The 25961-nt window shown below is 36.4% G+C and overlaps 2 protein-coding genes and 1 pseudogene across 2 annotated transcripts; 2 read left to right on the forward strand and 1 right to left on the reverse strand.

The window, feature by feature from the left end:
* Window positions 1-1186: 1186 nt before the first annotated feature.
* LOC145113874 (uncharacterized) lies at window positions 1187-5873 on the forward strand (annotated as a pseudogene).
* Window positions 5874-6409: 536 nt separating this feature from the next.
* Window positions 6410-7404, forward strand: LOC145111492 (transmembrane protein (DUF962)). Its single transcript, XM_079047759.1, has 2 exons — window positions 6410-6506; window positions 6770-7404. Exon 2 carries the CDS (start codon window positions 6783-6785, stop codon window positions 7119-7121), a length of 339 nt encoding a protein of 112 aa, XP_078903885.1. The 5' UTR covers window positions 6410-6506; window positions 6770-6782; the 3' UTR covers window positions 7122-7404.
* Window positions 7405-8341: 937 nt separating this feature from the next.
* Window positions 8342-11294, reverse strand: LOC145111039 (mitochondrial uncoupling protein 1-like). The gene is made up of 9 exons (XM_079047336.1): window positions 11015-11294; window positions 10553-10777; window positions 10014-10092; window positions 9743-9876; window positions 9550-9648; window positions 9364-9468; window positions 9153-9227; window positions 8905-8991; window positions 8342-8543 (listed from the first exon to the last, which is right to left on the reverse strand). The coding sequence occupies exons 1-9, from the start codon at window positions 11093-11095 to the stop codon at window positions 8508-8510; spliced, it is 921 nt and encodes a 306-aa protein (XP_078903462.1). The 5' UTR covers window positions 11096-11294; the 3' UTR covers window positions 8342-8507.
* Between the last annotated feature and the right edge of the window lie 14667 nt (window positions 11295-25961).

The raw sequence follows: 25961 nt of genomic DNA on the forward strand, positions 1-25961 counted from the left end.
TTTGTTTGTTATTTTATATAGCTAACTCATTACACATTCTAATTTATAACTATCATTTGTTTGTTATTTTATTATTATTCAATTTCTTAATAGTTATTTTCAAATTATTAATTTCCTTTTTAAGTTTACTATTTTATTTTTATTATATATCAAACAAGAACATGGATGCCACATACGCTAGAGAAAGAAGAAAAAAAAGAAAGTTATACTTGGATAATAAAAAATTCAAGAAAAACCGTACCACAGAATCGTCTCAACGTATACCTTTTGCACATGCTATTCATTTTAGCGCATACGGTAATTCTCTTACTTTCTTTTCATATGTAATATGTTTTATTTATTTATTTTTAATCTGTTCTTCATAATTAAAATAAATAAAATTTTAAAAAATATAATATATTGAACTTTATATAACAAAACGTCTTTATTTCATTTTCTATTATTTTACAGGTTCAATTAAAACTACAGACTCTACTAATGCAAAAGAGAGGAGAAAAATTAGAAAGTTATATTTGGATAATAAAAAATCCAAACAAACTTCTAATACATCTAAGCATCAAAAACCATCTATTTCACATCTTTCTCACGTGTCGAATAACGGTATTGTTATTCATTCATTTTACAATTCTTTTTTAACTATATATGATATATCAAATTTCAATATTATTAATGTGAAATTTATAAAATTTAATATTATTTGTTTTATTACTAACTATTTTTTTCTAATTATATAATAAATGTCTACAATCGTCGTTGTCATTTACTATCTATGGATTGCTACAGAAACGTTACATCAGATAAGGAAAATATAAAGTCAGTCAAATCATTTGTATATCAACATACAAGTATTTGTTCTCCTTCTACCAATATAAATGTTAGAACTCCATTATCTAACATTTCAAATGGTATGCATTTGTTTATAGACAAATTCTAAAATGTATGTTTCACATTTATATAATTTATAAAAATTCCTAACGTTCTAATCTGTATCTTTATTTTGTCAGGAAATTATATTATCAATAATAACAATCAAACACCGCTATCTATTAACAATGATAATTCGGTGTTTGATATTGGCATGACATCCACCGGTCGTTCAACCATCATTCAAAAATCTTCATCAATCAAGTTACCAACATGAAAACATCAATTAAAAAGGAAGGCTAGACATATATCTACAATACCTATGTTTGACTTAACATTAGATGAAGAAATTAATGATGACCAAATTATTGAAGATGTTTTCCGCGGTACTTCGATAGGTGATCATAATTATACAAAATTTAATATTCTTTATTTAATATTTTTAATTATATTCAGAAATTTTTATTATTTATGGTATTCAACAGATTACTTGGATCATGGAGACCAGACTTTTATATGTCATATGTGTCATGCAAAACTATGGAAAGATGAATCGGTTAGAGGGAAACAAAAAAGGAATACATCTTATTCCTTATGTTGTGGTTACGGCAAAGTTGAGCTACCACCCTTAAAAGAGGCACCTTCATCTTACAAAAATTTTTACCGTTCCGTAGATTCTAAAAGCAAATACCTCATGAAGAACATTCGACGTTACAATTCAGTGTTTTCATTTACATCAATGGGAGACAAAGTTGATTCATCTATCAACACAGGCAACGCACCATACATATTCAGACTTAGCGGTCAAAATTATCATAGTATGGGAAGTCTTCTACCTACAGGTGGATCAAGACCAAAATTCTGTCAGTTATACATATATGATACGGATAACGAGATTTCAAATAGATCGACAAGTATTAGGTATATTTTTACAATCAACTTTAATAAATCATTTCACATCATTTAATTTTTTTTACTAACAGTAAATAATTTTTTATAATAATTTCAGTGGACCAACAATTGCTTCTACATCAAGTTCAAGATCATATGATCTCCAGATTATAGAATTTTTGAAGGTTATGTTAGATTCAAACAATGCGTTGGTCAAGTCTTATAGAATGGTAAGAGACAGTCTTCATGAAAATCCTGGCGCTAATTTGAAGTTAAGACTAATCGGAAAAAGAGAACAAGATGGAAGGACGTATAACTTACCAACTTCTTCTGAGGTAGCCGCTTTAATTGTTGGTGACATTCGTGACTCTATTGAAAAAAGAGACATCATTGTTGAAACCTCATTAGGATTACTAAAGCGTATCAGTGAATTACATCCTTCTTACCTTGCTCTTCAGTATCCATTACTATTTTCATATGGCGATGATGGTTACAGAGTTGACATCCTTCATAGAGGTATTACATCTTCAAGTAACAGCAAGCGCCCAACATGTACGATGAGAGAATTTTTCGCTTACAGAATTCAAGATAGAGATCAATCGTTCTCACTACTTCTTAATGCAAAAAGGTTGTTCCAACAATTTTTAGTTGATGGTTATACCATGATTGAAAGTGAGCGATTATTTTTCATACGTAAGCAACAAAAAATTCTTAGATGTGAGTCTTATGAGAATTTGCGTAATCATCAAGCACGTGGCAGTACAGATATTTCGGACGTTGGGCAACGTGTGATCTTACCTTCTTCATTTACCGGTGGTGCACGTTATATGATGCAAAACTATTTGGATGCCATGTCGCTATGTAAATGGTTTGGATATCCAGATTTTTTCATAACCTTTACGTGTAATCCAAAATGGCCAGAAGTTCAAAGGTTTCTTAAGGACACTCCACTTCATCCTGAAGATAGACCGGATATATTATGTAGGTTATTTAAGATTAAGTTGGATGCATTTATTAAAGATTTAAGGGAAAATGAAATTTTTGGCATAGTTCAAGCAGGTATTTTAAATTATACTTTATATATATATATATATATATATATATATATATATATATATATATATATATATATATATATATATTTCTATATCTTCTTTAGTTGTTAACTTGTATCCTTTTTGTATATTTTTATATGCAGTGGTTTACACAATTGAATTTCAAAAAAGAGGTCTGCCTCATAGTCATATATGTTTGTTTATGCATTCTGACTGCAAGCTTCCTACAGTTGAATATATCGATCCAATCATTTCTGTTGAGATTCCAAATATTGATGAAGAACCAGAATTGTATTCACTTGTCAAGGAGTTCATGATTCACGGTCCATGTGGAGCTCAAAATTTCAATTGCCCATGCATGGTTGACAGAAAGTGTTCTAAAAACTTTCCAAAATAATTCTGTAATCATACTTCAGTTGATTCAGATGGTTTTCCCTTATATAGGAGAAGAAATGATGGAAATTTTGTTGAAAAATCTGGTGTTCAGTTAGATAACAGAAATGTTGTTCCATACAACAAATATCTGTTAAAAAGATATAAGGCACACATTAATGTTGAATGGTGCAATCAAGTATCTTCTATAAAATATTTATTTAAATATATAAACAAGGGTCCTGATAGAGCGACTGTTGCTATGGTGCAAAGCAATAATGATTCTGATAACAGCGATGCAGTGGATGAAATCAAAGAATACTATGATTGTAGATATATATCTGCATGTGAAGCATCATGGAGAATTTTTAAATATGATGTTCATTATAGGCATCCTGCTGTGATTAGACTACCTTTTCATTTGCCTGGTCAACAACAAGTTGTATATGACGCAGACGATGATATTGAAGATGTTCTTGACCGGCCTTCAGTTGCTTCTTCAATGTTCATATCTTGGATGAAGTGTAATGAGATCAATAAAGAAGCACGAAAACTTACATATGTTGAATTTCCTACCAAGTTTGTTTGGAAACCTAAACTTCAAACTTGGAAGCCAAGGGAAGTTGGATTTTCTATTGGTAGAATTCACTCAGTTTCACCTAAGCTTGGTGAAGCATATTTTTTAAGAATTCTTTTAAATAAAGTGAAAGGTCCAAAATCCTTCGAAGAAATTCGCACGGTCAATGGTGAAATTTGTTCTTCTTTTAAAGATGCATGTTATAATCTGGGCCTTTTAGATGATGACAAAGAATACATCGAAGCAATTAAGGAAGCAAGTCTTTCTGGATCTGGTTTTTATCTACGTTTCTTATTTGCTACGATGTTATTATCCAACAGTTTGTGTAAACCAGAGATTGTGTGGGAAAACACATGGGAATACCTGTCAGATGGAATTCTTTATTCTCAACAAAAGAGATTAAAGTCTCCAGGTATTATATGTTTGTTAAATTATTATTAAAACTGTATCATATAAATTTCCAATATGCACTCAATTACATTTTACCTCCCACTTAATCTTTTTTTTAATATGTTGTAAGTAATATAGTATTTATCATACAAGTTTATCACAAAACGAAGATCAAATTAAAAACTTGACTTTGTTTGAGATAGAACAAATTTTACTCCGAAACAATTCCAGTCTAAAGGACTATAGAAGGATGCCTTACCCAGATGCTGATTTGGTTTCATCTTCAAACAATCGTTTGATAGCCGAGGAGCTAGATTATGACATACCAAATTTGAAGAATGAGTTTGATCAACTCTTTGTTTCATTAACCGACGAGCAACGCAACATTTTTCTTGATATAATGGCTAAGGTTAAAAATAATAAGGGAGGTGTATTCTTCATTTATGGTTATGGTGGAACGGGTAAGACATTTCTCTGGAAGACTATTTCCGCAGCAATTAAATGCCAAGGAGAGATTGTTTTAAACGTTGCTTCAAGTGGGATCGCTTCTTTATTGTTGACTGGAGGCAGGACAGCACACTCTCGATTTATAATTCCCATAAATCTTACCGAGGATTCTTTTTGTAGAATAAATCCAAAGAGTGATCTTGCAAGTTTAGTAAGAAAAGCCTCATTGATTGGGATGAAGCACCGATGGTACACAAGCATGCATTTGAAGCTTTAGATCGAACTTTGAAGGATATATTAAGATTTGTCGATCCTACAAACTCAAATATTCCATTCGGAGGAAAAGTGGTTGTTTTTGGAGGTGATTTCAGACAAATTCTACCTGTTGTTCCGGGTGGCAGTAGACAAAACATTGTTAACGCTTCTTTAAGTTCTTCGTATTTATGGCAACAATGCAAAGTCCATAAATTAACAAAAAACATGAGGTTAACTGTTGGAAGCGATTCATCTGCTGTTGATCGAATAAAGGGTTTTTCAAACTGGCTTTTGGACATAGGAGAAGGTAATCTTGGTGGTCTGAATGATGGTGAAGCAATTGTTGATATTCCAGAAGATATTCTCATTAATGATCCATGTGATCCTATTGGTTCATTAATCAATTTTGTATATCCTTCCATTCTTGAAAACTTCAACATTGCGGGTTATTTTCAAGAAAGAGCAATACTTACTCCCAAAAATGAAGTTGTTCAAGAAATAAATGATCGGTTGCTAAAATTGATTCCAGGAGAGTAAAAAGAATATTTAAGTTCAGATAGCCTCTGCCAGTCTGAGTTTGTCTATGATCAGTTGATGCAAATTTATACTCACCTGATGTTTTAAATGGTCTTAAAATCTCAGGTATGCCAAACCATAATCTCATTTTAAAAGTCGGTGTTCCAGTTATGTTATTGAGAAACATTGATCAGAAAAATGGCTTATGCAATGGCACTAGACTACAGGTCAAAACTTTGGGCAAACGTGTTATCGAGACAGTTATCATATCTGGAAGTAATATTGGAAAGCGGACTTTTATTCCAAGAATGTCTTTAAATCCTACTGAAAACAAGATCCCATTTAAATTCCAAAGAAGACAATTCTCATTGGCTGTATGTTTTGCAATGACAATTAACAAGAGCCAAGGACAGTCTTTATCGAAGGTTGGATTGTTTGTCAAAGATCCTGTTTTTACACATGGCCAACTGTATGTTGCTTTATCTAGGGTTCAAAGTAGAGAATGATTAAAATTGTTAATTTTAGATAATCATGGTAAACTATCAAATAAAACATCTAATGTCGTGTATAAAAAAGTTTTTAGAAATTTATAAAAACTTTGTACAACTTTATTATTTATATCAATTTATGTTTTTTGTTTTATTTAAATTTTTGCATTATACAAAATGATTATTTTGTAACATATCTACAAATACAAATTGCTGATTTGATATTCAAACGATTATCATTTCTTAATTTCAACCAATCATTATATCATTATGCAATTACATACAAACATTGCTAAATAATTAAGTTATAATTTAATTGAAATTATTTTTAAATTTCTTACCCGTGGTGTCCACGGGTTATAACCTAGTATATATATATATATATATATATATATATATATATATATATATATATATATATATATATATATATATATATATATACTAAATTGAAAAAATTGGTTATTCATGAGTCATTATCCATTTTATTAAATTGATTAAAAAAATAATAATATCTTTTTAAGATATATGTTTGTACACTTCATTTATGGGCGTGACCGAGAAAAGAAAGAGAAGGCACAACAATAATTGGTAGTGCAAAAGCTGAGGTTCCCCTTCGACCACCATCACCACCAAACAGTTACTCTACAGGTCAGAACTCCATAATCACTACGCCCTTCTTCTTCTTCTTCTTCTTCTTCTCTTCACTGCTTTCCGATTTCAATCCACCATCTATGATCTAACCTACCCTTTTTCTGGGTTCATGTTTCCAAAGTCAACTTCCCCAAATTCCAATTTGCTTTCCTAAAAAATCTAACATACCAATTTAGATTGTTGGGGTTTTCGCTTCTTTCTTCAAATTAGGGTTTTTTCGCCCTGTTTTTACACGAAATCGATCTGGGTTTTTGATCTAGTTCCCGAAAGATCATGAATTTTAGGAGCATGGAGGAATTCTGGCCGTTCTACATGAACCAACACTCGAAACCAGCGACAAGGAGATGGCATTTTGTTGGCACACTGTCGAGTATTTTGTGCTTGATATATGCAGTTTTATTTAACTGGTGGTTCTTCTTCTTTGCTCCTTTGTTGGGATATGGTATGGCTTGGTATAGCCATTTCTATGTGGAAGGTAACATCCCTGCAACTTTTGGTCATCCAGTTTGGTCATTTCTCTGTGATTACAGGATGTTTGGTTTGATGATCACTGGTCAGATGGATAAGGAGATCAAAAGACTTGGTAAAAGGCCTGTTTTGCAGGCCTATTGATGCTTCTTTTTTTTTTTTTTTTCAATTTCAATCTGTTTAACTTACTCGTATACATGTAAGAATGACATGCTTGATTTCGTCTTATTTAAATACTCTGGTTTGAGATAGAAGTTTGTTTTTTTTGTTGTGTATTGTGTGTATCTTGTATAAAAGAATCTCAAGTATTTTGAAGTGAGTTGAAGCCATTGTTGATTATGAATTGGACAAGGCTAAATTACCAATTTGAGATGACTCGATTTGTGTTTTAAGATATGTATATAATGTAATGTCATTGTCATTGATATTTGGTTGAGGAGTTTTTGTTATTGTTTTAGACATTTGATCAACAGTTAAATGTTTTTGTTGAATTAGAAATGTTATCATAGTCTATGGCTAAAACTGCCAACTAATCCACCTAATTGTACTTGTTTAAGGAATAAAAGTTATATAATAACTTAAATTAAATACACTTTGTAAAGAAATTAAATATGTCTCATTTAAAATAATAGATAAAATAATAATTGATGTTTCCTGCCTCACGTCCCCAAATGTTCATAGACAGAATTATAATCAAAGATCCGTTCTCATCTCGCCGATTAAACAAGATTCGCAGACAACATATATTCTTAGGCAAATGAATTTAAAAATCAATTGTTTGGTTGTCAAAAAAGTTCAAGGTGTTTATGAGAAGATCCCTTTTCAACTTTACATGTTTGTCTACTAACAATAATTATAAGATATTAACAAGATTGATTTAACTTTATTTTATCAAAAGATATTACAGTATTTAATTTGAGGATTACAGTTACAGAAAATTGCATCAAGCAATGAGCAATATTATGATTCATCTGTAATGATTAAAATACTAGTTTATGCAAACCCCATTTTATCTTTTTTCCTATGTAAGAAATTTGTTTTAGACAAAATATGACCATGTTTCATTTCATGCCAAAATTTACTAAAAGCTTGTGAGCCACATCACCAATATTTACTAATTTTGAATAATAGTTGATTGGCACTAATTGACCATTATTGTTATTGTTTGGTAATTAGTTACTAAAAAGCAACGAAATAAATCATGGTTAAAACTAACTAAAAAGGTATAACGTTTTTTTCCACCTAAAAAAAAACGTCACTAATTTGAAGACGGATAATATTTTACCAAAATGAACATTCTTGATAAAACCGAAGACACAACAATGTCATCAATTTATGACAAAAAAATTCAATAATTACACCACTACCGAAATTATATAGTTTTTAGATTATCCCAATAAATAGTTGTAAATTATTATTCCAAAAAAGTCTTTCTCTATCTCATAATACAAAAAATTATAGGGTTCTCCTTTATTAGAAACGGAAATAGGAAACCTTTAATGACTTACAAAATGCTTTTCCTCATTATATTCAAGGCGACTCCATGCTTTTAACAAACTTTTTAGCCTGTCCAACAAATGAAAGTGTAACCCAAATTAGTTCCTAATAAGCAATATTAAAGTTTAGGATTAAATGCAAGAAATAGCAACCTACTTTCATTTATTTGTTTATTATTATATCATCCTACTTTTCAACTTTTTTATTGCATTTTCCATCACTGTACTTTGAAAAAAATGTACCAAAATTATAGCAATGTCATCAACTCAAAAATAATTTTCATTTTTCACAGCTATAATTGGATAGTTTTTTCGAAGTAAACAAGGAAAAAAAATCGAGTATAATAATTTGCAAAGTCCAATACCTTGACAGTGATTATGTGAAACTGAATAATACAATAAAATTGATGTGTTTGTGTGTGTGCATATACCTGTTCCAGAGTTAAAAACATGATGACATTCCAAGAACCTAATCGTCCAAAATTTGGGATAAAGCCTTTGTAGAATGCTAGAGGTCCCTGGTAACATGAAATTGAAGGAAAAGTTAGTTGAGGGTAAATTCGTAAAAAGGTAGGTCTGACTTAACGAGGAAACCCACATTTCCCTGACTTTCTGTATTAAGTTGTTCTTTTTACATTAAGTCAAGAAGAAGGGGAAAAAAGAAATCAATGGAGCTTACATCATTCTTTAAAGTCTTGACAAAACAATCAATGGTGCTTGTGTAACTTGGATCTCCCATCATTCTTGATTTGACCTGAAAAAAGTTAAAGAAAGCAAAGTTTTTCACTCTAAGGAACTTACAACCAAAAATAGAAAGCTATTTTGTATTGTATGATGGAATTAAATGAATATGTGATAATAATGATGTGATTAAAATTTAAATCAAGTACCACATCCACAGGGGACCCAATGCAAACTGCAAAAAACCCAGCTCCTAATCCCGATAAAAGATGGGTGAGAACATTGTCAGTGAATCCAGGGATCTTCAAAATTGTCTGCATTGTAGTATCAAGTATAAATATAGTTAAGAAAATGTAAGTGGGACCCGAAAAGGTGAATAAGGTGGAAATAAGTACCTGTTTGACTTGATCATAACTGGCTAATTCAGCAGCATTTATTATAGCATTACGTGCAACATTGGGTCCAATACCCGTCCATAGAGCCCGAACCCCTTCCTGAAATATCCAAATTTTGACTCATTTTTCAAACAATTGGGTTGAAATAAATTATAAATTACCAACAAACAATTGAATTGATGGAAAGTTCCACCTGTTTGATAATTGTTGAATAAGCATTTAATGCCCCAGAGTAACGCCTTGGAACACCTGCTGCAAGTTTTCCTTCCGCTTGTAAACGGACCTTCACTAGATCAGTAGGATTTGCTACAGCAATTGCAAGACCACCTACACCTCAAAATAAAATGCTCATATTTTAATTTCCTAACTCGATAATAAAACATCACTACTGGCTATTGCATCATTTAGGATAACTTTTCTCCAAAAAAAAAAAAAAAAAACTTATAGTTATCACATAATCTCACCCGTTGTGAGCCCCGCAAGTATTTTTGTCGTCAAAGGAACGTCCCCAACAAAGTTTTCACCCACATACAAGTTCTTAATCTGGTTCACACACAACAACAACAACAACAATTCTAATTCCCCCTTTGTTTCTCATAACAGAAAAGGACAACACTGAGACTGATGTGAATGGGACAAGAAAACTGCATTTTTTAGTCCCACCTAAAAAGGTGGAACAGAGACTCGTTTTTGATCTCTCGTTTGTGTAAAAGACATGAATGCCCTTATAAAAGCTTGTCCAATGTAGTCCCATCATGCTTAACAAACGTAGCCATTCGGCTACGTTTGTTACACATGACGCGATTGGACAAGCTTTATAAGGCTTTTCCGATGAATGAAGATGAGAAGGGCATTAATGTCTTTTGCACAAAGGAGAGAGTATCTGTTCCACCTTTTTGGGTAGGACTAAAAAATGCAGTTTTTTGTCCCATTAATACACGACCAAATGCTGTACAACCAAGAGTAAGAGAATGTAGATAATGATTAAAATTGAAAAACCCACTGGTTCATAAAGCCCTATTCTTAAACCTCCATACAAGCATTGACGATGTAATCCTGGTACAATTCCTTTCCATAGAGAAGCGAGACCTTCTTCCTTGGCAATGGTTCCTACAGTACCCAGCATTCCGCGATATTTTGGTAAACCCATTCCAATTCCATCTCCTGCAATTCCTTTCTTTTGCAATTGAAGCCTGACTTTTGCGGTGTCCAATGGAATCGTACAAATCTGTATAAAGTACAAACTAACTTATATCAACAGAAATTCTAAATAACAATCGGAATGAAAATCGATCAATCTAATTAGCGGTTGATCAATTACGCGTACTAAACATGCAATCGATCTTTATATAGAATTAAACTCTAAGGGCGATCTTAAGCAACAGATCAGCACGAAAGCGATCAAAGATCGAAAACGAAAAAGGTATGAATGAACACATAGTAACAGTAGGGCTGAAAGAATTACCTCGGCGAAGCAAGCAGCAAATGCACTACTAGCGAAAGTACCAGCGAAAGAGATGTCCGATTTAGAATTAGAGCCAACCATTATTGTTGAAGAGGGAGAAAGATGCAGAAATATAGTAGGGTTTAAATGGTGGATTCTGATGCAAACTATTTTTGTTGCAGGGTGTACTCAGGAAAGGGTTTGCCTTGCGTTACAAAAAGAAAAAAAATTACATTGGGATTCAAATGGAAAGAGCAGCGACAAGTTTCTGAATTTTGGAAAACCTCCGGAAAAGCTGTTCGCAACTGGGTTTTAGTTTCTACTATAGGTTACTTACACCACCCTCATACTATGTGATAATGCTGAAACGATCCCAAATATTTTAGATTTATTGATTTAAACTAGACAAATCAAGCTTGTTACTACTAAAAGAAAACTGTAAATTTGATTTTTGTATTTGTTCAAAAATTGAGGCTCAGGTACTAAAGTTCAAATAGAACTTTTAAGAGTATGTTTCGTCCTTATATTTAACTTTAGTTTAATTTGAGTTATTTGTTAAAACGTGTGTCCTGATATAAGGGTAATTTTGTCTTTTTCACGTATCATATCTCTCCTATTTTATATACAAATGTTTCCTTTTAATTTTATCTTTACTTCTGCTTTCATCTTCCTTACAGATACGTTAATGGGCAAAACTTTCAACCTTCCACTTGTAATCGACCACGGTTTTGTTTTTTTGGTAGATTGGAAGTAATTTGCACCTCATGGACCGACAATAATCCAACTTCATTGAAATTTGAAGGTAATTCTTTCTCTTAAAGTAGAGATTTTTCCATCTTCATACTGTCAACCTAACCTATATTTTTTGAACATGAAAGGCCCAAGTTGTTACTTTATAGGATAAGTATACCCTCTTATGCGTCCTCATTCCATGGCCATCATACCTAGTTTATTGAGAATCATAAACATATTAGAGGAATTGGTTAATCGAGCTGAAAGGGGATCAACGAACTTCAAATTATGACTCATTCTTAGTTAAGTTTTGCTTATGAGGGTATGGGGTGTCGTAAAGGGTTTACCACCGATATTCCTATGTGGCAACTTGTAACACTTGGTCCCAGTATAAGTTTATTTCTCCAATTGTTTGTATTTCCTTTGGGACCCGGCGAGTTTGAAGCTTCAACTCGGCGTGTCGAGAGGGCTTTGGCCGCGGAAATTAATGAACCTACTCGGCGAGTCAAGGTGTCTCAACTCGTCGAGTTGGCGGCTGAAAAGGAAACCCTAATTTTTAGGGTGTTGCACCCTATTTAAAGACCTTAAGTCCCTTGGTTGGCCTCCCTACTAGCCTCCTATGCCCAGAAACCCTAATAGTGTGTATCACCTTCCTTTATGAGTGTGTGAGCTTGTGGAGGGCCTTGAGTGTTGATCTTTTTGTACTCATTTGAAGAAGCTTTGAAGTTGAAGGTGTATAGCTTGGAGGGAAGACTTAGATCCAAAATCTCCCCACTTTTTGCAGTCCCTTGGAGGTATCAAGTTTATACCTTGCTTTGTTATCGTTTAGATCTCTTTGTTTTGGGGTTTTATCTTGATGGGTTTTACACATAATAACATCCTATGTGCTCATGCAAACCCTAAAGCTTGGATCTAGGCTTCTTTATTGTACATGCAATTCATCCAAGACTTTCTAACCCTAGATCTAGTGTATACAATTCGAAATTAGCATAACAAAACAGATCTAGAATATACCTTGATTGTTAATTGTAGATCTTGAAGCCTTGAGAACTTGAGCACCTCAAATGTTGTGCCTCTAATGAATCACAAACACCAAAAGCAATTGGATGAAACAAGAGAGAGAGGGGATAGGAGAAATTCGGATCTAAGACTTCTAGGGTTAGGTGTAGCCGAATTCTCATGCCCAAGGGGTTCTTATATAGGTGTAAGAATTAGGGTTTTAGTCATTATCCTCATCTGGTTACTTAGTCAGCAAGCAGCCCATAAGATAATTCTAGAATCCCCATTATGGACGAATTGTTAAGGCCTTATCCTTAGAATTCGTCCACCCTATCATTTAGGGTTTCCTTGCCCAACCTTGTAACTATCACATAATTACAATTTAGTCCCCCTAGTTCAATTAACTTCTTTTGATCACAGAATTAATTCTCAATTAATTCTTGACCAATGTTAATTAAACAAATATGATTTTTTCCTTTTAATATATTATTCTTATAATATATTAATAAACCATAATAACCTCTTTCTCTAATATTCCTCCAGTCAAGTTACTTTGGTTAAGGCAACCCAAAAGGACCATACACAACCGGGTCAAGTACATATCAAATATAGTTATGGACTTAAACACTAATTCAACAGTCTCCCACTTGGATAAGTCTAATAACTATAAATGCAAATGCAACTTTTGGATCCGATTAGCAATCGCAGTTCTCAAAACTCTTGATCTTATCAATAACCTGTCCTTAAGATAAGGGATCGTATAATCCTCTGTTCTAGATATATATCATGCGGACAATTACATGGAACATAGTCATACTTATTGTCCAACAGTTTGTTTCTTGATCTCAGATTCATTTGACATAGAACTTAATTGAACACATCAATTTAGTCCTGACCGGGCCCGGCACATAAGTCAAATCAAATCATCGAGGGGCCCTGATATCGCTTTTACCCTCTTAGGATAAAAGGAACAGATAAACTTTGACTTATATGCATTTTGTTGGAGATAGTGTCTAAGTCCATAACTATATTTGGTATGTACTTGACCCGACCCGGCATGGTCCATTTGGGTTGCACTTCACCCGAACAATTTACGGATAATCTTTTGAGAATAGTATAAGTTATGATTTATTAATATATTATAAGTTCTAATATATTAATATAAAATCATATTATTTAATTAGTGTTGATCTATAATTAATTTAGAGATCAAAAGTATGACTAATTAAATATGGGCTCTTGTATTTATATAGTGTGGGCTAATGCTTATTTGGAATGGGCTAGGCTTGCATGGAAAGTCCATGGATACTTCATGGAGCTTTAACCCATGGATCTCATGGAAATGAAAAGACATGGGTATTAGGGTTTACATGGATGTAACCCTAATCCACCACACTATATAAAGGAGGCTTTGGTTCTTGAAATTGCACTAGTTGATGTGTGTAAACTAAGAGGGCCGATTTCAAGAAGTTTGTGACTATTCTCTCAAGTTTCCAAGTTTGTGGTGATTTGTGACTTCCATTTGAGGCATCCACATTATTGGTGCTAGGCTCTCAAACTCCAAGCAATCAACTACTACTACAAGGTAAGTAATTCTACTAGTTTTATTTGATTCAAGTACCCCATGCCATGCTAGTTAGGATAAGAACCTTGGAAAAATAATTATTTGCATGTATCTTAGTCAAACATAGATCCAAGGTTTCTAGGGTTGCATGTACACCATAGGAGTGTTAGAATGCTGAAAACCCATCGGTGGTATCAGAGCCTGGTTTGTTTATTTGATACTTGATGCAAAAAAAAAACTTGAAAATCGAAGTTTTGTTCAAAAGCTCGTATCAAAATTTCAAGTTTTTTTTGTATATGTACTTACGATTCTTGAAATTTTTGATATGAACATTCATAAACATATGAGTTTAGAAGATCATAGAAATTATGTGCTAATAATTGATTAGATTAATTCTTGATTTTTATGTGTTTTAATGGAGTCCATAACTAGTTCTTAAGTTATGGATAACCAAAAGTCACATTTATAAATAACCATTAAAAGAACACATAGGTTACAAAAAAAATGAAGAGTCTTCATTTTTAATAACCATTAACTCATAAGTTATGAGAAATGAAAAGTTTTGAAAGTTTACAAAACTTGCCCTCAAGTTTTGGAACATGTAAAGTCATATTAAAAACTTTAGTTCCAACCCCTAGAATTTTAAAAGTTAAAATTCAACCCTTATACTTTATAATATTATAAGTTTAATAATATTTATATATGTATAAGATCAAGTCGTCTTACCGCTAGTACGCCTCATTCACGAAGCCGGTCTATACGGGGGGTATAAGGTTGTTGCCTATAAAATGGCAACTTAATGGGTGTCCACTCTCACCCACCGCTTCCTTGATCGGTGGAGGGTCGTTAGCCGAACGGGTAGGACAAGGACTTATAAATTCTCATTAAAAGTATAATGATAATACTAAAGTAACTAAACTTTATTGAATTCCCAATCTTAGTTATTTTAGGAAAATGTGAATAAGGTGTTAATCCATGAAATTACACTTTACACTTTGTTTAAGTCGTTAGTGGAGCGTGTGTGGTTAACCGGCACACTAACTTGAACTTAACAAGGTAGGTAAAGGGTGACTTAATGTTTATCATAGTATCGATGGAGCGTGTTTGGTTAACCGGCACATCGATTGAGGGGTAATACATTAAGGGTACCAAGTAATTTGCATGGTTACTTCACACCTTGTTTTGTGATCCTCGACATCCCAGTCACAAAACTTGAAGGGCACACTCGAGATTGAAACATGCCATTGAAGAAAGTTCAATGAATCTCAAAGAATCTAGGAGTTTCTAAACCAATTAAAACCTAATTAAATATTTCGTTTTTCATGGTGGAAATTGGTGAATCGTCATTCACCTACCTTCAAATATCTTATAGCTTAGATTACGGCATCCCTCTTCTAAGTTATAAAATATTGTGTTGGGTCCTAGCCTTAATATTACAGTTGGGTGTTTTGTTAAGGACTATCTCTATATCTAATCTAATCTATTCCCTCTTTTCTTCATATGTCTTCCAATAACAATGCTTCTGGCTCAAACCCTACTAGCTCCTTCTCTCTCATGAATCTTTGTGGGAGAGTCATCTTTGATGGGTCCAACTTTACAGATTGGATCAGAAACATCAGGATGGTCACTCGGTATGAGAACAAAGAATATGTTCTCGACAAGGAGCTGAAGGTACCCGAGCCAACTGCTACTCCTGAAGAGCTTGCTGAATATGAGGTACATGAAAGAGATGCTACAAAAGTGGCATGCATCATGATGGCCACCATGACAACCGAGCTCCAAAAGTCCTATGAGGACTATTATCCTTTTGAGATGCACCAGGACTTGATGGACCGCTACCATCAAAGTGCTCGTCAAGAGCGATATGAAATAATCTCCTCCATGATAACAACCCGAATGAAGGATGGTGAACCCATCACGGGCCACATGCAGAAAATGCAAAGGTATATGGACCGTTTACTGAAGCTGAATGTGAACTTCCCTGAGGAGTTAGCAATAGACATCACTTTGCACTCCTTTCCATCGTGTTATGATCAATTCCGCATGACATATCACATGAACAAGGAAGAAGTCACCCTCAGCAAACTTCAAGGACTCTTGAAGACCGCCGAAAGTGGTCTAAAGGGTAAGTCGGTTGTTACTACTCCTACTCCTACTCCAACTGCGGCCAATGTCTTGGCAATCGGGCATGGCAAAGGGAAGAAGAGAAAGAACCCTTCTAAGGGTACCAAGGGTAAGACCCTTGAAGGCTCCTCTTCAAGCAAACCCAAGAAAGGTTTTGTCACTCCTTCTGCTAACCCTAATGAGGCTGAATGCTTCTATTGCCATGAATAGTCGCACTGGAAGCGAAACTGCCCAAAGTACCAACAAGATTTGAAGGATGGGAAAGTAAAACCCAACCATGCAGGTATATACACTATATTGTCTAATAACTCACCTTATTCTAAGTCTTGGGTCCTTGATACAGGTTGTGGTATTCACATATGTTGTGATTTGTAGGGACTAAAAAGAAGTGAGAATGTGGAGCAGGGAAAGATAAACTTGATCATGGGAAACAGGAAAGCTTCACCTGTCACCAAGATAGGAGTTTATTCCTTAGTGCTAAATAGTGGGTTTACATTAGATTTGAATAAATGTTATTATTCGCCAGAAATGGCAAGAAATGTTATTTCCTTTCATGCATTGTATAAACAAGGTTTTACCTTTTATTTTGATAATAATAATGGTAGTATTGATGCTTTCTTTAATAATGTTCTTTATTTTAAAGCATTACCTTGTGATGGCGTGTATGAAACTGTATCTGTTGTAGATAATCTAGGAAATAATGTATTGTGTATTAACTTTTCCACTAGCTTAGATAAAGCATCCTTATGGCATTGTCGTCTTGGACATGTAAGCAAGAAACGCATAGGCCAACTCCAAAAGGATGGAGTCTTGGAGTCATTTGACCTAAAGTCAGATGATAGTTGTGAATCTTGTTTGCTTGGTAAAATGACAAAGTCACCTTTTACTGGCACTTGTGCTAGGGGTGAAGGTTTTTTGGACCTCATACACACGGATGTGTGTGGACCCTTCAGAACCGCCACAAGAGATGCTAATCGGTTCTATGTGACTTTTACTGATGATTTTAGTAGATATGGATATGTCTACCTAATCAAGCATAAGTCAGAAACCTTTGAGAAATTCAAAGAGTTTAAGCAAGAAGTGGAGAATCAGTTGGGCAGGAACATTAAGATGCTTCGATCCGATCGTGGTGGTGAGTATCTTAGTACTGAGTTCCTTGACTATCTTAAGGAATGTGGGACTGTCTCACAGTTGACACCTCCTAGGACACCACAGTTGAATGGTGTAGCTGAGAGGCGCAATCAGACCTTGTTGGACATGGTTCATTCCATGATGAGTCGAGCTTCGCTACTAATCTCATCTTGGGGGTATGCCTTTGAGACTGTCGCCCATATCCTTAATCTAGTCCCTACAAAGAAGGTTGCCAAAACACCTCACGAGGTGTGGACTAGAAAAGTTCCCAATCTAGACCACATCAAGATTTGGGGTTGCGAGGCTTTCGTGAGACGCGAGACTCATGATAAGCTCGAACCCCGAAGCGAAAGGTGTAATTTCATCGGCTACCCACAAAAATCCTTTGGTTACATCTTCTACAGACCCAGTGATAATGTGGTCTTTGTAGCAAGAAGAGGATTCTTTCGAGAGAGAGAATTCATGAGCCAAGGAGACAGTGGGAGGCAAATTGACCTTGAGGAAATTCAAGAGTCAAGTGGTGAAGGAACCTCAAACCCTAGCCCTCAACCTGAGGAGGAAACTCCTGTTGAGCCGACTGAAGAATCTATACCTCTGAGGCGTTCCACCAGAGTTAGGAATGCACCTGAGCATTATTATGGTTTTCATATTACTGCAGAAGGTGAGACACTTATCAGTGATAACACACTGGTAAATCTGGATGAGCCTAACAGCTACACGGAAGCCATGGCAGGCCCTGAGGCTGCTAAATGGAAAGAGGCTATGGATAGCGAGATACAGTCCATGTATGACAATCAAGTTTGGAACTTGGTTGACAATGTACCTGATCGTAAGATAGTTGGGTGCAAATGGATCTTCAAGAAGAAGACCAACATGGATGGTGATGTACACACTTATAAGGCACGACTGGTTGCAAAGGGTTATTCTCAAACTCCAGGAGTTGATTATGATGAGACCTTTTCACCAGTGGCCAAGATTAAGTCTATTAGGGTTTTGTTAGCCATTGTTGCATTTCATGATTATGAAATATGGCAAATGGATGTCAAAACCGCTTTCCTTAATGAAAAGTTGGCTGAAGATGTTTACATGGTTCAGCCAGAGGGTTTTGTCAGTACAGAGTACCCTAGTAGAGTGTGTAAGCTCGAGAAATCCATTTATGGATTAAAACAGGCACCTCGCAGATGGAATCTTTGCTTTGATGAGAAAGTCAAAGAATTTGGCTTTTCAAGGAGTGAAGATGAATCTTGTGTCTATATCAAGGCTAGTGGGAGTATAGTCAGCTTCTTGGTACTGTATGTGGATGACATACTACTCATAGGAAATGACATCCCAACCCTGCAGGAAGTAAAGTCCTGGCTTGGGAAGTGTTTCGCTATGAAGGACCTTGGAGAAGCTGCCTATATCCTAGGGATAAGGATTTTGAGAAACAGGAGTAAAAGACTAATTGGACTTAGTCAAAGCACCTATGTGGACAAAGTGTTGAAAAGGTTCAACATGCATAACTCCAAGAAATGAGAGTTACCCATCCAGAGTAACGCCAGATTGAGTAAGACACAAAGCCCTAGTACTGAGGCTGAGATAGCAGAAATGAGTCGAATACCTTATGCTTCAGCTGTAGGATCGATCATGTATGCTATGACGTGTACTCGACCTGATGTAGCCTTTGCTTTGAGCATGGTTAGCAGGTATCAGGGGAACCCTGGCAAGGCACACTGGACTGCGGTAAAGAATATCCTCAAGTACCTACGGAGGACTAAGGACTGGGTCCTTACCCTCGGTGGCAGTGAGGACTTGAGAGTTGTAGGGTACAGTGATGCTAGCTTTCAGACTGACAGGGATAATTTCCGCTCTCAGTCGGGCTGGGTCTTTACTCTAACCGGAGGAGAAATTACTTGGAAAAGTTTCAAGCAGGAGACAGTGGCTGATTCCACTTGTGAATCAGAGTATATAGCAGCAAGCGAGGCAGCAAAGGAGGCTATATGGCTAAAGAACTTCATCGGAGACCTTGGAGTTGTACCAGCTATAAAGGAGCCAATGGAGATTTTCTGTGATAGCAATAGTGCGGTTGCCTTAGCCAAGGAACCAAGAGATCATGGGAGATCCAGACACATTGACAGAAAATATCACTTCATCAGACATCGAATAGAAGAAGGAATCATCGTGGCAAAGAGGGTATCATCGGATGAGAACCCAGCAGATCCCCTCACGAAGGGACTGACTCGGGCTAAGCATCTCCAGCATGCTCGGAGCATAGGGCTGAAGGATGATATTAGTTTTAGTAGTTAGATAATCTTGAAATTTGTAAAATGTAATTGACATTTGATGATAAATAAAAGTTGTTATTTATGAGTAAAGTGTTGCTATCTCTTGTCAATTTTTTACTATTATTTCTTTTTGCATGTTTTGACTTCCAGAATAATTATGTTATGGTTTATATCATATTATTCAAACTCTCCACAGTCGGTCATATGTTGGAAGTAGATATGAATCAAGACTGTCATGGGTTGGCTTGTAGAGGTCTAAGATGTTAGACAAAGCGGGGCTACAGCACTCATGAGTGCTCATAAGTTCTGAGTATTGGATTCAACCCATGCTCACTTGTATCACTTCATGGAATTTATCTCGAGTGATCGTGAGACGGTAATATCATATAAGTCTTCAAACCTAGAGATATGATTTGTTGCCTATGAGTTGGTTATGCATTGATTGCACGAAAACGCATTGGTAACTCGATGTTATAAACCGTGCCTTTGTGTGTAGTTCAACAAGTAGTAGAGCAAACATATGAGTCGAAGTTTATCTGTTCCTTCTAGGATTAGAAGCGATATTTGGGCCCCTCGATGATTTTGTTTTGACCTATGTACCGGGCCCGGTCAGAACTAAATTGATGTGTTCAGTTAAGTTCTATGTCAAACAAATCAGAAATCGGGAAACAAAAGCTGGACAATAAGCAAGACCATGTTCCATGTATTTGTCCGGCTGATATCTAGAACAGAGGATTATATGATCACTTATCTAAAATGGCGCTTCATAGTTCAACAGAGTTTTAAGAGCTACGATTGTTGATCGGTTCCTGAAGTCATACTTGCAACTATAGTTATTAGACTTATCCAACTGGGAGACTGTTGGAGATAGTGTCTAAGTCCATAACTATATTTGGTATGTACTTGACCCGACCCGGCATGGTCCATTTGGGTTGCACTTCACCCCAACAATTTACGGATAATCTTTTGAGAATAGTATAAGTTATGATTTATTAATATATTATAAGTTCTAATATATTAATATAAAATCATATTATTTAATTAGTGTTGATCTATAATTAATTTAGAATTAATTTAGAGATCAAAAGTATGACTAATTAAATATGGGCTCTTGTATTTATATAGTGTGGGCTAATGCTTATTTGGAATGGGCTAGGCTTGCATGGAAAGTCCATGGATACTCCATGGAGCTTTAACCCATGGATCTCATGGAAATGAAAAGACATGGGTATTAGGGTTTACATGGATGTAACCCTAATCCACCACACTATATAAAGGAGGCTTTGGTTCTTGAAATTGCACTAGTTGATGTGTGTAAACTAAGAGGGCTGATTTCAAGAAGTTTGTGACTATTCTCTCAAGTTTCCAAGTTTGTGGTGATTTGTGACTTCCATTTGAGGCATCCACATTATTGGTGCTAGGCTCTCAAACTCCAAGCAATCAACTACTACTACAAGGTAAGTAATTCTACTAGTTTTATTTGATTCAAGTACCCCATGCCATGCTAGTTAGGATAAGAACCTTGGAAAAATAATTATTTGCATGTATCTTAGTCAAAAATAGATCCAAGGTTTCTAGGGTTGCATGCACACCATAGGAGTGTTAGAATGCTGAAAACCCATCACATTTACCATTCACAAATCAAATCATACACAACAATGCGTTTTATAACATCAAGTTACTGATGCGTTTACGCATTATCAATGCGCAACCAATTAGTAAACAATAAACCACATGTCTAGGTTTTAAGACCATATGATATTATCGTCTTGCGATCACTCGTGATAAATTCCATGAAGTGATTCCAGCAAGCGCGGGTCTAATCCAATGCTCAAATCAAACTCATAAGCACTCATGAACGTTGTAGCAAACCTTTGCTATGTCTAATACACTTTAGACAATCTACACACCAATTCATTACAATCTTCTTTCACACCTACTCCCAAAGTATGAGCGACTGTGGAACATTCGAACAATCTTATTATTCAGGAAGTCAAAACATGCAAAATGAAACAATAGCTAAATAATTAACATAAGACAGTACTTTACTTATAAATAATACTCTTTTATTTAATCATCAAATGTCAATTACATTTATCTATTACACATTTCTAAACTATCTACTCTAAACTAATATCGTCCTTCAGCCTGATGCTCCTAGCGTGCTGCAAGTGCTTAACCCTACTCAGTCCCTTCGTAAGGGGATCTGATGGGTTATCCTATGACGATACCCTCTTTACTACGAGGAGTCCTTCTTCCACCCGATGTTGAATAAAGTGATATTTTATGTCGATATGTCGAGATCTGCCATGATCCCTCGGTTCCTTGGTCAAGGCAACCACCCCTTCATTATCACAGAAAATTTCCATGGGCTCCTTTATGGCTGGCACAACTCCAAGGTCTCCAATGAAGTTCTTCAACCATATTGCCTCCTTTGACGCTTCGCTCGCCGCTATATACTCTGATTCGCACGTTGAATCAGCTACGGTATCCTGCTTGGAACTTTTCCAAGTCACTGCTCCTCCATTCAAGGTAAAGACCCAGCCCGACTGCGAACGGTAGTTGTCCTTGTCGGTTTGAAAACCGATGTCACTATACCCTCGCACCCTTAAGTCATCACTTCCACCGAGGACTAGAAACCATTCCTTGTCCTCCGAAGGTACTTAAGAATATTCTTGACTGCGGTCCAATGTGCTTTGCCAGGGTTCCCTTGATATCTACTGACCATGCTCAAAGCGAAGGCCACATCAGGGCGAGTACAAGTCATAGCATACATAATCGAGCCAATTGTGGAAGTGTATGGTACTCGACTCATTTCTGCTATCTCGACTTTGGTACTCGGGCTTTGAGTCTTACTCAACTTGGCATTACTTTGGATTGGTAACACCCCTTTCTTTGAATTCTCCATACTAAAATGTTTTAGCACCTTGTTCAAGTAAGTGTTCTGACTAAGTCCTATTAGTCTCTTACTTCTGTCTCTCACTATCCTTATACCCAAAATATAGGCAGCCTCTTCGAGGTCCTTCACAGCGAAGCACTTCCCAAGCCAGTATTTAACTTCCTTCATGGTTGGGATGTCGTTTCCTATGAGAAGTATGTCATCGACATACAATACGAGGAAGCTTACTATACTCCCACTGGCTTTGACATATACACATGATTCATCCTCGCTTCGCAGAAAACCAAACTCTTTGACTTTATCATCGAAACAAAGATTCCATTTGCGAGATGCTTGTTTTAGTCCATAAATGGACTTCTCAGGCTTACACACTCTATTAGGGTGCTTCGCATCGATAAACCCCTCTGGCTGAGCCATGTAAACATCCTCAGCCAACTTCCCGTTAAGGAAGGCGGTTTTGACATCCATCTGCCATATATTCATAGTCATGAAATGCAGCAATGACTAGCATCACCCTGATAGACTTTATCTTCGCAACTGGTGAGAAGGTCTCATCATAATCAACTCCGGGAGTTTGAGTGAAACCCTTCGCAACCAATCGCGCCTTATAGGTGTGTACATTCCCATCCATGTCGGTATTCTTCTTGAAGATCCACTTCACCCGACCGTCTTACGACCTGGTGCATTGTCAACCAAAATCCAAAACTTGGTTGTCATACATGGACTAAATCTCGCTGTTCATAGCCTCTTTCCATTTTGCAGACTCCGGGCCTGCCATGGCTTCCTTATAGTTGTTAGGTTCGTCCAGATTCACTAGTGTACTATCACTAATGAACGTATCCCCTTCTATAGTAATATGAAAACCATAAAACTAGGGTGGAACACTAACTCATTCGGAACGTCTAAGAGGTAAGGACTCGTCAATCGGTTCAACCGGAGTTTCCTCCTCAGGTTGAGCGCTAATGTTAGAGGTTCCTTCATCACTCGACTCTTGAAGCTCTTCAAGATCGATTTGCCTCCCACTGTCCCCTTGGCTTATGAGTTCTCACTCTCGGAAAACCCCTCTCCTCACAACGAAGACAACATTGTCACTCGGTCTATAGAAGAGATATCCAAAGGACTTCTACGGGTAGCCGATGAAAATACACCGCTCACTACGAGGTTCGAGCTTGTCGTGATTCTCTCGTCTTACGAAAGCCTCGCAACCCCAATCCTTGATGTGTGCCAACAAGGGAGCTTTCCCTGTCCACATCTCGTGAGGTGTTTTGGCAACCTTTTTCGTAGGGACTAAGTTAAGGATATGGGCGGCAGTCTCTAAGAAATACCCCCAGAATAAGATAGGTAGTGAAGCACTACTCATCATGGAACGAACCATGTCTAGCAATGTTCGATTACGCCTCTCAGCCACACCATTCAATTGTGGTGTCCTAGGTGGCGTCAATTGCGAAACAATTCCGCATTCCATGAGGTAGTCGTGGAATTCAAGACTTAGGCACTCTCCACCTCGATCGGATCGAAGCATCTTGATTTTCCTGCCCAACTGATTCTCTACTTCTTGCTTGAACTCTTTGAACTTTTCAAAGGTTTCTGACTTGTGCCTGATTAAGTAGATATAGCCATATCTGCTATAATCATCGGTAAAAGTCACGTAGAAGCGGCATGCATCCCTTGTGGTGGATCTAAAGGGTCCACATACATCGGTATGTATGAGATCCAATACACCCTCACCCCTCGCACAAGTGCTAGTGAAGGGTGACTTGATCATCTTTCCAAGTAAACAAGATTCGCACACGTCGTCGTCCCTAAGGTCGAATGACTCCAACACTCCATCCTTTTGGAGTTGGGCTATGCGCTTCTTGTTGACATGTCCAAGACGACAATGCCACAAGTATGCTTTATCCAAATCATTGAAAGAATCAATACACAACACATCATTTCCTAAATTGTCTACAACCATCACAGTTTCATATATTCCATTACAAGGAAATGCTTCAAAATAGAAAACACCATTAAGATAAGCATTAATAGAACCCTTTTCATTATCAAATGAATATCTAAATCCTTGTCTATACAAACCATGAAATGAAATGACGTTTCTTGCCATATCTGGTGAATAGCAACAATTATTTAAATCTAATCCTAATCCACTACTAAGCATTAAAGAGTAAACTCCGATCTTGGTAACAGGCGACAATCTTCTGTTCCCCATGATCAAATTTATCTTCCCATGCTCCACATCCCTATTTCTTCTTAGGCCCTGCAAATCAGAACAAATGTGAAAACCACATCCTGTATTAAGAACCCAAGAAATAGCATGTGATGAATCATTAGATTTAATAGTGTAAATACCTGCGTAGGACGGCTTGATCTTTCCATCCTTGATGTCTTGCAGATATTTCGGGCAGCTTCGTTTCCAATGCCCTATTTCATGGCAGTGGTGGCACTCTGCCTCCTTGGGGTTGGAGTTGGGTTTAGCAGGACGAACCTTGGTTCCACTAGAAGAGGAGCCATTTTGGGACTTTCCCTTATGGTGGCTCTTTGAGGGAGCCTTCTTCTTCTTTCCCTTTCCTTGCCCAATTGCCAAGACTGGGGCATCAGTAGGAGTTGGAGTTGATGCAACAGATTTGTCTTTGAGGTTGCTCTCAGCAGTCCTCAACAAGCCCTGAAGCTTGCTCAAAGAGACCTCCTCCTTGTTCATGTGGTAGTTCATGTGGAACTGGCTATAGCAGGGAGGCAAGGAATGAAGGATGATATCGATTGCCAGCTCTTCATCAAAGTTCACATTTAACTTTAGCAGGCGATCAACATATCTCTGCATCTTTTGCAGATGAGTGGTAAGGGACTCTCCATTATCCATTTTGGTAGTGATCATCGAAGTGATGATCTCGTACCTTTCTTTCCTAGCGCTCTGGTGGTACCGGTCCAGTAGATCTTGATGTATCTCATAGGGGTACATGTCCTCATAGGACTTCTGGAGTCATAGTCGCTAGCATGATGCAATGGACTTTCGTGGCATCACGCTCATGGGCCTCAAAGGTCGCGATCTCTTCAGCAGAGGCAGTGTTGATGTCAATCTCCTTTAGCTTCTCATCGAGGACATACTCTTTGTCCTCGTAGCGAGTGACCATTCGAATGTTGCGGATCCAATCATTGAAATTGGACCCGTCAAAGATCACTCTCCCACACAAGTTCATGAGTGAGAACGAGTCAGAGGAATTTGAACCGGAAGCGTTGTTGTTGACGTTCGACATCTGA

The sequence above is a fragment of the Lactuca virosa genome, chromosome 5, assembly GCF_052849685.1.
Source record: "Lactuca virosa cultivar CGN04683 chromosome 5, Lactuca_virosa_CGN04683_v6, whole genome shotgun sequence".
Classification (NCBI taxonomy): Eukaryota; Viridiplantae; Streptophyta; class Magnoliopsida; order Asterales; family Asteraceae; genus Lactuca; species Lactuca virosa.

Coding starts and splice junctions, on each gene's coding strand:
- LOC145111492 (XM_079047759.1), top strand. CDS start 6,783: ATGAATTTTAGGAGCATGGAGGAATTCTGGCCGTTCTACATGAACCAA.
- LOC145111039 (XM_079047336.1), bottom strand. CDS start 11,095: ATGGTTGGCTCTAATTCTAAATCGGACATCTCTTTCGCTGGTACTTTC. Junction 9,649..9,742: donor ATTCAACAATTATCAAACAG/GTGGAACTTTCC, acceptor TGGATATTTCAG/GAAGGGGTTCGGGCTCTATG. Junction 8,992..9,152: donor TCAAGACTTTAAAGAATGAT/GTAAGCTCCATT, acceptor TCATGTTACCAG/GGACCTCTAGCATTCTACAA.